The sequence below is a fragment of the Salvelinus alpinus genome, chromosome 5 (assembly GCF_045679555.1).
Source record: "Salvelinus alpinus chromosome 5, SLU_Salpinus.1, whole genome shotgun sequence".
NCBI classification, from domain to species: domain Eukaryota; kingdom Metazoa; phylum Chordata; class Actinopteri; order Salmoniformes; family Salmonidae; genus Salvelinus; species Salvelinus alpinus.
The window spans coordinates 10,627,551-10,640,050 of record NC_092090.1 but is presented as its reverse complement, the minus strand read 5'-3'; the positions used below and the strand labels follow the sequence as shown (position 1 = coordinate 10,640,050).

General features: G+C 47.3%; 1 protein-coding gene across 1 annotated transcript in view; it reads left to right on the top strand.

Moving 5' to 3' along the window:
• The window catches only part of LOC139575523 (multiple epidermal growth factor-like domains protein 11), a 324,245-nt gene that overhangs the window by 66,253 nt on the left and 245,492 nt on the right, over window positions 1–12,500 (top strand). The window contains exon 2 of the mRNA XM_071400542.1: window positions 6,368–6,492. Coding sequence (XP_071256643.1) covers window positions 6,377–6,492 — 116 coding nt within the window. The 5' untranslated portion in view covers window positions 6,368–6,376. The remainder of the gene's footprint in view (window positions 1–6,367; window positions 6,493–12,500) is intronic.

Genomic DNA, 12,500 nt, shown 5'->3' with positions numbered 1-12,500 from the left:
ACTGTCTTATACAATAGAGCTATTGATTACATTCACAACAAGGGACGGTCCTGTCAAAAACATTGATATGGTTGTTCAATGTACATGTAACCAGGTCACGACCTACAGATCACAATGCTCCCACGTAGGGAAATAGAGCCCTGTGGCTTTAGACAACAAGGCACCACTGCCCTGTGTATTGGTAAGCCCAGGACTGGTCTAGGATCAGTCTATAGACAACAAGGCACCACTGCCCTGTGTATTGGTCAGCCCAGGACTGGTCTAGGATCAGTCTATAGACAACAAGGCACCACTGCCCTGTGTATTGGTCAGCCCAGGACTGGTCTAGGATCAGCGAATAGACAACAAGGCACCACTGCCCTGTGTATTGGTCAGCCCAGGACTGGTCTAGGATCAGTCTATAGACAACAATGCACCACTGCCCTGTGTATTGGTAAGCCCAGGACTGGTCTAGGATCAGTCCATAGACAAAAATAGAATTTCCCCCTCATGTCCTTGACCACACATTTTCCTTGAAACCAGACCTGCTATATGCGCCTTATCCCAAATGTATGTGAGTCAAAGTGTGTGTGTGTGTGTGTAAATGAGTGATGTTCAGGAAATGAACCTGAGTGTAACCCCTGGCTGTGTAAATTAACTGCTACTGAACAGGAGGAAGAGGAACATTGATTTCCTCTCATTCATCAATCAAACCACAAACCTGTTCTACTGAGGGCTGCCAACGTGGCTGAGTGTATAACCTGTTCTACTGAGGGCTGCCACTGTGGCTGAGTGTATAACCTGTTCTACTGAGGGCTGCCACCGTGGCTGAGTGTATAACCTGTTCTAGTCAGGGCTGCCACCGTGGCTGAGTGTATAACCTGTTCTAGTCAGGGCTGCCGCCGTGGCTGAGTGTATAACCTGTTCTACTGAGGGCTGCCACCGTGGCTAAGTGTATCGCCTGCTCTAGTGAGGGCTGCCACCGTGGCTGAGTGTATAACCTGTTCTAGTCAGGGCTGCCACTGTGGCTGAGTGTATAACCTGTTCTACTGAGGGCTGCCACCGTGGCTGAGTGTATAACCTGTTCTACTGAGGGCTGCCACCGTGGCTGAGTGTATAACCTGTTCTAGTCAGGGCTGCCACTGTGGCTGAGTGTATAACCTGTTCTACTGAGGGCTGCCACCGTGGCTGAGTGTATAACCTGTTCTAGTCAGGGCTGCCACCGTGGCTGAGTGTATAACCTGTTCTAGTCAGGGCTGCCGCCGTGGCTGAGTGTATAACCTGTTCTACTGAGGGCTGCCACCGTGGCTAAGTGTATCGCCTGCTCTAGTGAGGGCTGCCACCGTGGCTGAGTGTATAACCTGTTCTACTGAGGGCTGCCACCGTGGCTGAGTGTATAACCTGTTCTACTGAGGGCTGCCACTGTGGCTGAGTGTATAACCTGTTCTACTGAGGGCTGCCACCGTGGCTGAGTGTATAACCTGTTCTACTGAGGGCTGCCACCGTGGCTGAGTGTGTAACCTGTTCTAGTCAGGGCTGCCACCGTGGCTGAGTGTATAACCTTATCTACTGAGGGCTGCCACCGTGGCTGAGTGTATAACCTGTTCTAGTCAGGGCTGCCACCGTGGCTGAGTGTGTAACCTGTTCTGATGAGGGCTGCCACCGTGGCTGAGTGTATAACCTGTTCTAGTCAGGGCTGCCACCGTGGCTGAGTGTGTAACCTGTTCTACTGAGGGCTGCCACCGTGGCTGAGTGTATAACCTGTTCTAGTCAGGGCTGCCACCGTGGCTGAGTGTATAACCTGTTCTACTGAGGGCTGCCACCGTGGCTGAGTGTATAACCTGTTCTACTGAGGGCTGCCCCCGTGGCTGAGTGTTTAACCTGTTCTACTGAGGGCTGCCACCGTGGCTGAGTGTTTAACCTGTTCTAGTGAGGGCTGCCACCGTGGCTGAGTGTATAACCTGTTCTAGTGAGGGCTGCCACCGTGGCTGAGTGTATAACCTGTTCTAGTCAGGGCTGCCGCCGTGGCTGAGTGTATAACCTGTTCTACTGAGGGCTGCCACCGTGGCTAAGTGTATCGCCTGCTCTAGTGAGGGCTGCCACCGTGGCTGAGTGTATAACCTGTTCTACTGAGGGCTGCCACCGTGGCTGAGTGTATAACCTGTTCTAGTCAGGGCTGCCACTGTGGCTGAGTGTATAACCTGTTCTACTGAGGGCTGCCACCGTGGCTGAGTGTATAACCTGTTCTACTGAGGGCTGCCACCGTGGCTGAGTGTGTAACCTGTTCTAGTCAGGGCTGCCACCGTGGCTGAGTGTATAACCTTATCTACTGAGGGCTGCCACCGTGGCTGAGTGTATAACCTGTTCTAGTCAGGGCTGCCACCGTGGCTGAGTGTGTAACCTGTTCTGATGAGGGCTGCCACCGTGGCTGAGTGTATAACCTGTTCTAGTCAGGGCTGCCACCGTGGCTGAGTGTGTAACCTGTTCTACTGAGGGCTGCCACCGTGGCTGAGTGTATAACCTGTTCTAGTCAGGGCTGCCACCGTGGCTGAGTGTATAACCTGTTCTACTGACGGCTGCCACCGTGGCTGAGTGTATAACCTGTTCTACTGAGGGCTGCCCCCGTGGCTGAGTGTATAACCTGTTCTACTGAGGGCTGCCACCGTGGCTGAGTGTTTAACCTGTTCTAGTGAGGGCTGCCACCGTGGCTGAGTGTATAACCTGTTCTAGTGAGGGCTGCCACCGTGGCTGAGTGTATAACCTGTTCTACTGAGGGCTGCCACCGTGGCTGAGTGTATAACCTGTTCTACTGAGGGCTGCCACCGTGGCTGAGTGTATAACCTGTTCTACTGAGGGCTGCCACCATGGCTGAGTGTATAACCTGTTATACTGAGGGCTGCCACCGTCGCTGAGTGTATCACCTGTTCTACTGAGGGCTGCCACCGTGGCTGAGTGTATAACCTGTTCTACTGAGGGCTGCCACCGTGGCTGAGTGTATAACCTGTTCTACTGAGGGCTGCCACCGTGGCTGAGTGTAACACCTGTTCTAGTCAGGGCTGCCACCGTGGCTGAGTGTATAACCTGTTCTACTGAGGGCTGCCACCGTGGCTGAGTGTATCACCTGTTCTAATGAGGGCTGCCACCGTGGCTGAGTGTAGAACCTGTTCTACTGAGGGCTGCCACCGTGGCTGAGTGTATCACCTGTTCTACTGAGGGCTGCCACCGTGGCTGAGTGTATAACCTGTTCTACTGAGGGCTGCCACCGTGGCTGAGTGTATAACCTGTTCTACTGAGGGCTGCCACCGTGGCTGAGTGTAACACCTGTTCTAGTCAGGGCTGCCACTGTGGCTGAGTGTATAACCTGTTCTACTGAGGGCTGCCACCGTGGCTGAGTGTATCACCTGTTCTACTGAGGGCTGCCACCGTGGCTGAGTGTGTAACCTGTTCTAGTCAGGGCTGCCACCGTGGCTGAGTGTATAACCTTATCTACTGAGGGCTGCCACCGTGGCTGAGTGTATAACCTGTTCTAGTCAGGGCTGCCACCGTGGCTGAGTGTGTAACCTGTTCTGCTGAGGGCTGCCACCGTGGCTGAGTGTATAACCTGTTCTAGTCAGGGCTGCCACCGTGGCTGAGTGTGTAACCTGTTCTACTGAGGGCTGCCACCGTGGCTGAGTGTATAACCTGTTCTACTGAGGGCTGCCACCGTGGCTGAGTGTATAACCTGTTCTAGTTAGGGCTGCCACCGTGGCTGAGTGTATAACCTGTTCTACTGAGGGCTGCCACCGTGGCTGAGTGTATAACCTGTTCTACTGAGGGCTGCCACCGTGGCTGAGTGTATAACCTGTTCTAGTCAGGGCTGCCACCGTGGCTGAGTGTGTAACCTGTTCTACTGAGGGCTGCCACCGTGGCTGAGTGTATAACCTGTTCTACTGAGGGCTGCCACCGTGGCTGAGTGTATAACCTGTTCTAGTCAGGGCTGCCACCGTGGCTGAGTGTATAACCTGTTCTACTGAGGGCTGCCACCGTGGCTGAGTGTATAACCTGTTCTACTGAGGGCTGCCACCGTGGCTGAGTGTATAACCTGTTCTAGTCAGGGCTGCCACCGTGGCTGAGTGTATAACCTGTTCTAGTCAGGGCTGCCACCGTGGCTGAGTGTGTAACCTGTTCTACTGAGGGCTGCCACCGTGGCTGAGTGTATAACCTGTTCTACTGAGGGCTGCCACCGTGGCTGAGTGTATAACCTGTTCTAGTCAGGGCTGCCACCGTGGCTGAGTGTATAACCTGTTCTACTGAGGGCTGCCACCGTGGCTGAGTGTATAACCTGTTCTACTGAGGGCTGCCACCGTGGCTGAGTGTATAACCTGTTCTACTGAGGGCTGCCACCATGGCTGAGTGTATAACCTGTTATACTGAGGGCTGCCACCGTCGCTGAGTGTATCACCTGTTCTACTGAGGGCTGCCACCGTGGCTGAGTGTATAACCTGTTCTACTGAGGGCTGCCACCGTGGCTGAGTGTATAACCTGTTCTACTGAGGGCTGCCACCGTGGCTGAGTGTAACACCTGTTCTAGTCAGGGCTGCCACCGTGGCTGAGTGTATAACCTGTTCTACTGAGGGCTGCCACCGTGGCTGAGTGTATCACCTGTTCTAATGAGGGCTGCCACCGTGGCTGAGTGTAGAACCTGTTCTACTGAGGGCTGCCACCGTGGCTGAGTGTATCACCTGTTCTACTGAGGGCTGCCACCGTGGCTGAGTGTATAACCTGTTCTACTGAGGGCTGCCACCGTGGCTGAGTGTATAACCTGTTCTACTGAGGGCTGCCACCGTGGCTGAGTGTAACACCTGTTCTAGTCAGGGCTGCCACCGTGGCTGAGTGTATAACCTGTTCTAGCCAGGGCTGCCTGATTTGAATCCACAAATAAAGCTATAGACCATGTGACCTGCCTGCCTGTCTCTGAGCTCTCCTCTCCAACCTCAGCATAACCTTATACCCTTAATGAGAACACTCCAGCAATGTTCCCCAAATGAACCTGGGGTGTTCGTACTGTCATTCCCTCGCCTCTTCAGGACAGTGCCTGTCTCCCAAATGGCACCCTATTCCCTATATAGTGGTACTACTATAGACCAGAGCCCTATTCCCTATATAGTGTGCTACTATTGAGCAGAGCTCTGTGGTTGCCGTTTGGGATGCAGATGTGTTTGTGGGTGTGACGGTTTGGCATGCATCAATGTCTGTCACTATTGGTTCTATTCATCATGGTGGAATATTCCTGACAGCATGAAAAATAGGCTCTGTAATGTATTGTCACTACATGCACCACTTCCTGTCTGCTGTGTGTGTGTGTGTGTGTGTGTGTGTGTGTTTGTGTGTGTGTGTTCGTTGTGTCATCATCACTTCAACTCCTACCTGCAGTGCGACACTTTAATTTTATCCCTCTTCTCGACATGCAGCGAGACATTTTTAGTTCTTAGAATGTTAAAAATCTTCATTCTTAGAATGTTAAAAAACGTTATTCATACAATGTTAAAATACGTTATTCTTAGAATGTTAAACAACTTTCTTCTTAGAATGTTAAAAAACATTCTTCTTAGAATGTTAAAAAACATTCTTCTTAGAATGTTAAAAAACATTCTTCTTAGAATGTTAAAAAACATTCTTCTTAGAATGTTAAACGTTCTTCTTAGAATGTTAAAAGACGTTCTTCATAGAATGTTAAAATACGGTATTCTTAGAATGTTAAACAACTTTCTTCTTAGAATGTTAAAAAACATTCTTCTTAGAATGTTAAAAAACATTCTTCTTAGAATGTTAAAAAACATTATTCTTAGAATGTTAAACGTTCTTCTTAGAATGTTAAAAGACGTTCTTAGAATGTTATAAAACGTTCTTAGAATGTTATAAAACTTTCTCTTTAGAATGTTATAAAATGTTCCTCTTAGAATGTTTAAAAACGTTCTTCTTAGAATGTTATAAAACTTTCTCTTTAGAATGTTATAAAATGTTCCTCTTAGAATGTTAAAAAACGTTCTTCTTAGAATGTTAAAAAACATTCTTCTTAGAATGTTAAAAGATGTTATTCTTAGAATATTAGAAATGGTCTCAGCGTTTACAGAAGGTTGTGGGAGCTGATTTAGCTGTTTGTATTCGCTTAACCTTCTGATGTTTCACAATTAAATAGTAATATTACTGTAATGATATTTATTTTCCTCTGTTTCTCTTTCATTTTCCCTTTGTTTCTCTCTCTCTCTCTCTCTCTCTCTCTCTCTCTCTCTCTATCTATCTATCTATCTATCTATCTATCTATCTATCTATCTATCTATCTATCTATCTATCTATCTATCTATCTATCTATCTATCTATCTATCTATCTATCTATCTATCTATCTAGGGCTGAAGGATGGGGCCAGGTGGGGCTGTCTCTGTGGCCCTGCTAGGGTTCACCCTCCTGGGGTTGATCTATGGCGCGTTGCCCCTGAACCCGGATGACCCTAACGTGTGTAGTCACTGGGAGAGGTCAGTGGTGTGATGGTGTCTGTCTGTCATCTCTGTATCCGGGCAGAAAAACACAACAAGAGCTCATAGTTTCCCTTTGAAATTTTTATTCATGCATGGTTACAGGGTTAATTCTGCGTGGTTACAGGGGTAATTCTGCATGGTTACAGGGTTAATTCTGCATGGTTACAGGGTTAATTCTGCATGGTTACAGGGTTAATTCTGCGTGGTTACAGGGTTAATTCTGCATGGTTACAGGGTTAATTCTGCGTGGATACAGGGTTAATTCTGCATGGTTACAGGGTTCATTCTGCGTGGTTACAGGGTTCATTCTGCATGGTTACAGGGTTAATTCTGCATGGTTACAGGGTTAATTCTGCATGGTTACAGGGTTAATTCTGCATGGATACAGGGTTAATTCTGCATGGTTACTGTGTTAAAACAGAAACAACTCAAAGGGTTAAGTTTAGGTATTAATTCAGTGTGGTTAAGGTTAGGGCTATGGTTTGGGGAAGGCTTAAAACACAATAATTCAAAACAACGTACTGTTTTCCATTAACTATCATTAAGTATTCAGTTCACAAAGCTAGAGATGTGCAGAGGCACAGTGGTCTCAGCAGCGGGCTTTGGCTCTGAGCATCACAAGTTCACAGGGCTGTGCCATCCTTTGTAAAATATAAACGTGAGTGCAGAGGAAAGAATTCAGACCACTTCCCATTTTGTTACTTTACAGCCTTATTCTAAAATGGATGAAATAAATACAAAATGTTTATCAATCTATACACAATACACAATGACAAAGCAAAAAAAAAAATTGTTGAAATTTTAGAAATGTATTCAAAATAAAAAACAGTAATTCCTTATTTACATAAGTATTCAGACCCTTTGCTATGAGACAAGAAATTGAGCTCAGGTGCGTCCTGGTTACATTGATCATCCTTGAGATGTTTCTACAACTTGATTGGAGTCCACCTGTGGTAGATTCAATTGATTGGACATGATTTGGAAAGGCACACACCTGTCTATATAAGGTCCTACAGCTGACAGTGCATGTCAGAGCAAAAACCAAGCCATGAGGTCAAAGGAATTGTCCGTAGAGCTCCGAGACAGGATTGTGTCGAGGCACTGATCTGGGGAAGGCACCTAAAGGACCATGAGAAACAATATTCTCTGGTTTGATGAAACCAAGATTGAACACTTTGGCCTGAATGCCAAGTGTCACTTCTGGAGGAAACCTGGCACCATCCCTACGGTGAAGCATGGTGGTGGCAGCATCATGTCTGGAGGAAACCTGGAACCATCCCTACGGTGAAGCATGGTGGTGGCAGCATCATGTCTGGAGGAAACCTGGCACCATCCCTACAGTGAAGCATGGTGGTGGCAGCATCATGCTCTGGGGATGTTATTCAGCAGCAGGGACTGGGAGACAAGTTTTATCCCTCTTCTCGACATGCAGCGAGACATTTTTAGTTCTTAGAATGTTAAAAATCGTTCTTCATAGAATGTTATAAAACGTTCTTCATAGAATGTTAAAATACGTTATTCTTAGAATGTTAAAAAACTTTCTTCTTAGAATGTTAAACTTTCTTCTTAGAATGTTAAAAAACGTTCTTCATAGAATGTTAAAAAACGTTCTTCATAGAATGTTAAAAAACGTTCTTCATAGAATGTTAAAAAACGTTCTTCATAGAATGTTAAAAAACGTTCTTCATAGAATGTTAAAAAACGTTCTTCTTAGAATGTTAAACTTTCTTCTTAGAATGTTAAAAAACGTTCTTCTTAGAATGTTTAAAAATCTTTCTTCTTAGAATGTTAAACGTTCTTCTTAGAATGTTAAAAAATGTTCTTAGAATGTAAAAAAAACATGATTCTTAGAATGTTAAGAAAACATGCTTCTTAGAATGTTAAGAAAACATGCTTCTTAGAATGTTAAGAAAACATGCGTCTTAGAATGTTAAAAAACATGCTTCTTAGAATGGACATGGTTTGGAAAGGCACACACCTGTCTATATAAGGTCCTACAGCTGACAGTGCATGTCAGAGCAAAAACCAAGCCATGAGGTCAAAGGAATTGTCCGTAGAGCTCCGAGACAGGATTGTGTCGAGGCACTGATCTGGGGAAGGCACCTAAAGGACCATGAGAAACAATATTCTCTGGTTTGATGAAACCAAGATTGAACACTTTGGCCTGAATGCCAAGTGTCACTTCTGGAGGAAACCTGGCACCATCCCTACGGTGAAGCATGGTGGTGGCAGCATCATGTCTGGAGGAAACCTGGCACCATCCCTACGGTGAAGCATGGTGGTGGCAGCATCATGTCTGGAGGAAACCTGGCACCATCCCTACGGTGAAGCATGGTGGTGGCAACATCATGTCTGGAGGAAACCTGGCACCATCCCTACGGTGAAGCATGGTGGTGGCAGCATCATGTCTGGAGGAAACCTGGCACCATCCCTACAGTGAAGCATGGTGGTGGCAGCATCATGCTCTGGGGATGTTATTCAGCAGCAGGGACTGGGAGACAAGTCAGGATCGAGGGAAATGTGAACAGAGCAAAGTACAGACAGATCCTTGATGAAAAACCTGCTCCAGAGCGCTCGGGTACCTCAGACTGGGGCGAAGGGTCACCAATGACCCTAAGCACACAGCCAAGACAACGCAGGAGTGGCTTCGGGACAAGTCTCTGAATGTCTTTAAGTGGCCCAGCCAGAGCTCAGACTTGAACCCGATCGAACATCTCTGGATAGATCTGAAAATAGCTGTGAGCCGACGCTCCCCATACAACCTGACAGAGCTTGAGAGGATCTGCAGAGAAGAATGGGAGAAACTCCCCAAATACAGGTGTGCCAAGCTTGTAGCATCAAACCCAAGAAGACTCGAGGCTGTAATCGCTGCCAACGGTGCTTCAACAAAGTACTGAGTAAAGGGTCTGAATATTTATGTAAATGTGATATTTCAGTTTGACATTCTTTATAAATTTGCAAAAATGTAAAAAACCTGTTTTTGCGTCGTCATTATGGTGTATTGTAATGTCATTATGGTGTATTGTGATGTCATTATGGGGTATTGTGATGTCATTAGGGGGTATTGTGTGGAGACTGGTGAGGAATAAAGCCAATTCAATCCATGTTAGAAGATGTGATATAACAAAATGTGGGAAAAGTCAAGGGGTCTTAATACTTTCCGAATACACTGTATATTGACGTCCTAAGGGCCTTTTCAAACATCTAAAATCGCAGTCTATGTGTAGTGATCTGGCTGGAAATATAACCTGCTGCTCTGGGCTGTGTATATATGTGTGTGTTCTTTTGTGTCAGGCCTCTGAGGACCAGCTTGTAATGGACTGCTCTACAAATCAATGCTGAGGGCTAGAGTTGGAGGTAGAGTTAGAGTTGGAGCCAGCCATTAGAAGGAGAGAGGTAGAGGTAGAGTTAGAGCCAGCCATTAGAAGGAGAGAGGTAGAGTTGGAGCCAGCCATTAGAAGGAGAGAGATAGAGTTAGAGTTGGAGCCAGCCATTAGAAGGAGAGAGGTAGAGTTAGAGTTGGAGCCAGCCATTAGAAGGAGAGAGGTAGAGGTAGAGTTGGAGCCAGCCATTAGAAGGAGAGAGGTAGAGTTAGAGTTGGAGCCAGCCATTAGAAGGAGAGAGGTAGAGTTAGAGTTAGAGCCAGCCATTAGAAGGAGAGAGGTAGAGTTAGAGTTGGAGCCAGCCATTAGAAGGAGAGAGGTAGAGTTGGAGTTGGAGCCAGCCATTAGAAGGAGAGAGGTAGAGTTAGAGTTGGAGCCAGCCATTAGAAGGAGAGAGGTAGAGTTAGAGTTGGAGCCAGCCATTAGAAGGAGAGAGGTAGAGTTGGAGTTGGAGCCAGCCATTAGAAGGTGAGAGGTAGAGTTGGAGTTGGAGCCAGCCATTAGAAGGAGAGAGGTAGAGTTGGAGTTGGAGCCAGCCATTAGAAGGAGAGAGGTAGAGGTAGAGTTGGAGTTGGAGCCAGCCATTAGAAGGAGAGAGGTAGAGTTAGAGTTGGAGCCAGCCATTAGAAGGAGAGAGGTAGAGTTAGAGTTAGAGTTGGAGCCAGCCATTAGAAGGAGAGAAGTAGAGGTAGAGTTGGAGCCAGCCATTAGAAGGAGAGAGATAGAGGTAGAGTTAGAGCCAGCCATTAGAAGGAGAGAGGTAGAGTTGGAGTTGGAGCCAGCCATTAGAAGGAGAGAGGTAGAGTTGGAGTTGGAGCCAGCCATTAGAAGGAGAGAGGTAGAGTTGGAGTTGGAGCCAGCCATTAGAAGGAGAGAGGTAGAGGTAGAGTTGGAGTTGGAGCCAGCCATTAGAAGGAGAGAGGTAGAGTTAGAGTTGGAGCCAGCCATTAGAAGGAGAGAGGTAGAGTTGGAGTTGGAGTTGGAGCCAGCCATTAGAAGGAGAGAGGTAGAGTTAGAGTTAGAGCCAGCCATTAGAAGGAGAGAGGTAGAGTTAGAGTTAGAGTTGGAGCCAGCCATTAGAAGGAGAGAAGTAGAGGTAGAGTTGGAGCCAGCCATTAGAAGGAGAGAGATAGAGGTAGAGTTAGAGCCAGCTATTAGAAGGAGAGAGGTAGAGTTGGAGTTAGAGCCAGCCATTAGAAGGAGAGAGGTAGAGTTAGAGTTGGAGTTGGAGCCAGCCATTAGAAGGAGAGAGGTAGAGTTAGAGTTGGAGCCAGCCATTAGAAGGAGAGAGGTAGAGTTAGAGTTGGAGTTGGAGCCAGCCATTAGAAAAAGAGAGATAGAGGTAGAGGTAGAGTTAGAGCCAGCCATTAGAAGGAGAGAGGTAGAGGTAGAGTTGGAGTTGGAGCCAGCCATTAGAAGGAGAGAGGTAGAGTTAGAGTTGGAGCCAGCCATTAGAAGGAGAGAGGTAGAGTTGGAGTTGGAGCCAGCCATTAGAAGGAGAGAGGTAGAGGTAGAGTTGGAGTTGGAGCCAGCCATTAGAAAAAGAGAGATAGAGGTAGAGTTGGAGTTAGAGCCAGCCATTAGAAGGAGAGAAGTAGAGTTAGAGTTGGAGCCAGCCATTAGAAGGAGAGAGGTAGAGTTAGAGTTGGAGTTGGAGCCAGCCATTAGAAAAAGAGAGATAGAGGTAGAGTTAGAGTTGGAGCCAGTCATTAGAAGGAGAGAGGTAGAGGTAGAGTTGGAGTTGGAGCCAGCCATTAGAAGGAGAGAGGTAGAGTTAGAGTTGGAGTTGGAGCCAGCCATTAGAAGGAGAGAGGTAGAGTTAGAGTTGGAGCCAGCCATTAGAAGGAGAGAGGTAGAGTTAGAGTTAGAGTTGGAGCCAGCCATTAGAAGGAGAGAGGTAGAGTTAGAGTTGGAGCCAGCCATTAGAAGGAGAGAGGTAGAGTTGGAGTTGGAGCCAGCCATTAGAAGGAGAGAGGTAGAGTTAGAGTTGGAGCCAGCCATTAGAAGGAGAGAGGTAGAGTTGGAGTTGGAGCCAGCCATTAGAAGGAGAGAGGTAGAGTTAGAGTTGGAGCCAGCCATTAGAAGGAGAGAGGTAGAGTTGGAGTTGGAGCCAGCCATTAGAAGGAGAGAGGTAGAGGTAGAGTTAGAGTTGGAGCCAGCCATTAGAAGGAGAGAGGTAGAGGTAGAGTTGGAGCCAGCCATTAGAAGGAGAGAGGTAGAGTTGGAGTTGGAGCCAGCCATTAGAAGGAGAGAGGTAGAGTTAGAGTTGGAGCCAGCCATTAGAAGGAGAGAGGTAGAGGTAGAGGTAGGGTTGGAGCCAGCCATTAGAAGGAGAGAGTTAGAGGTGGAGTTGGAGTTGGAACCAGCCATTAGAAGGAGAGAGGTAGAGGTGGAGCCAGCCATTAGAAGGAGAGAGGTAGAGTTGGAGTTGGAGCCAGCCATTAGAAGGAGAGAGGTAGAGTTGGAGTTGGAGCCAGCCATTAGAAGGAGAGAGTTAGAGGTAGAGTTAGAGTTGGAACCAGCCATTAGAAGGAGAGAGGTAGAGGTAGAGTTAGAGTTGGAACCAGCCATTAGAAGGAGAGAGGTAGAGGTGGAGTTGGAGCCAGCCATTAGAAGGAGAGA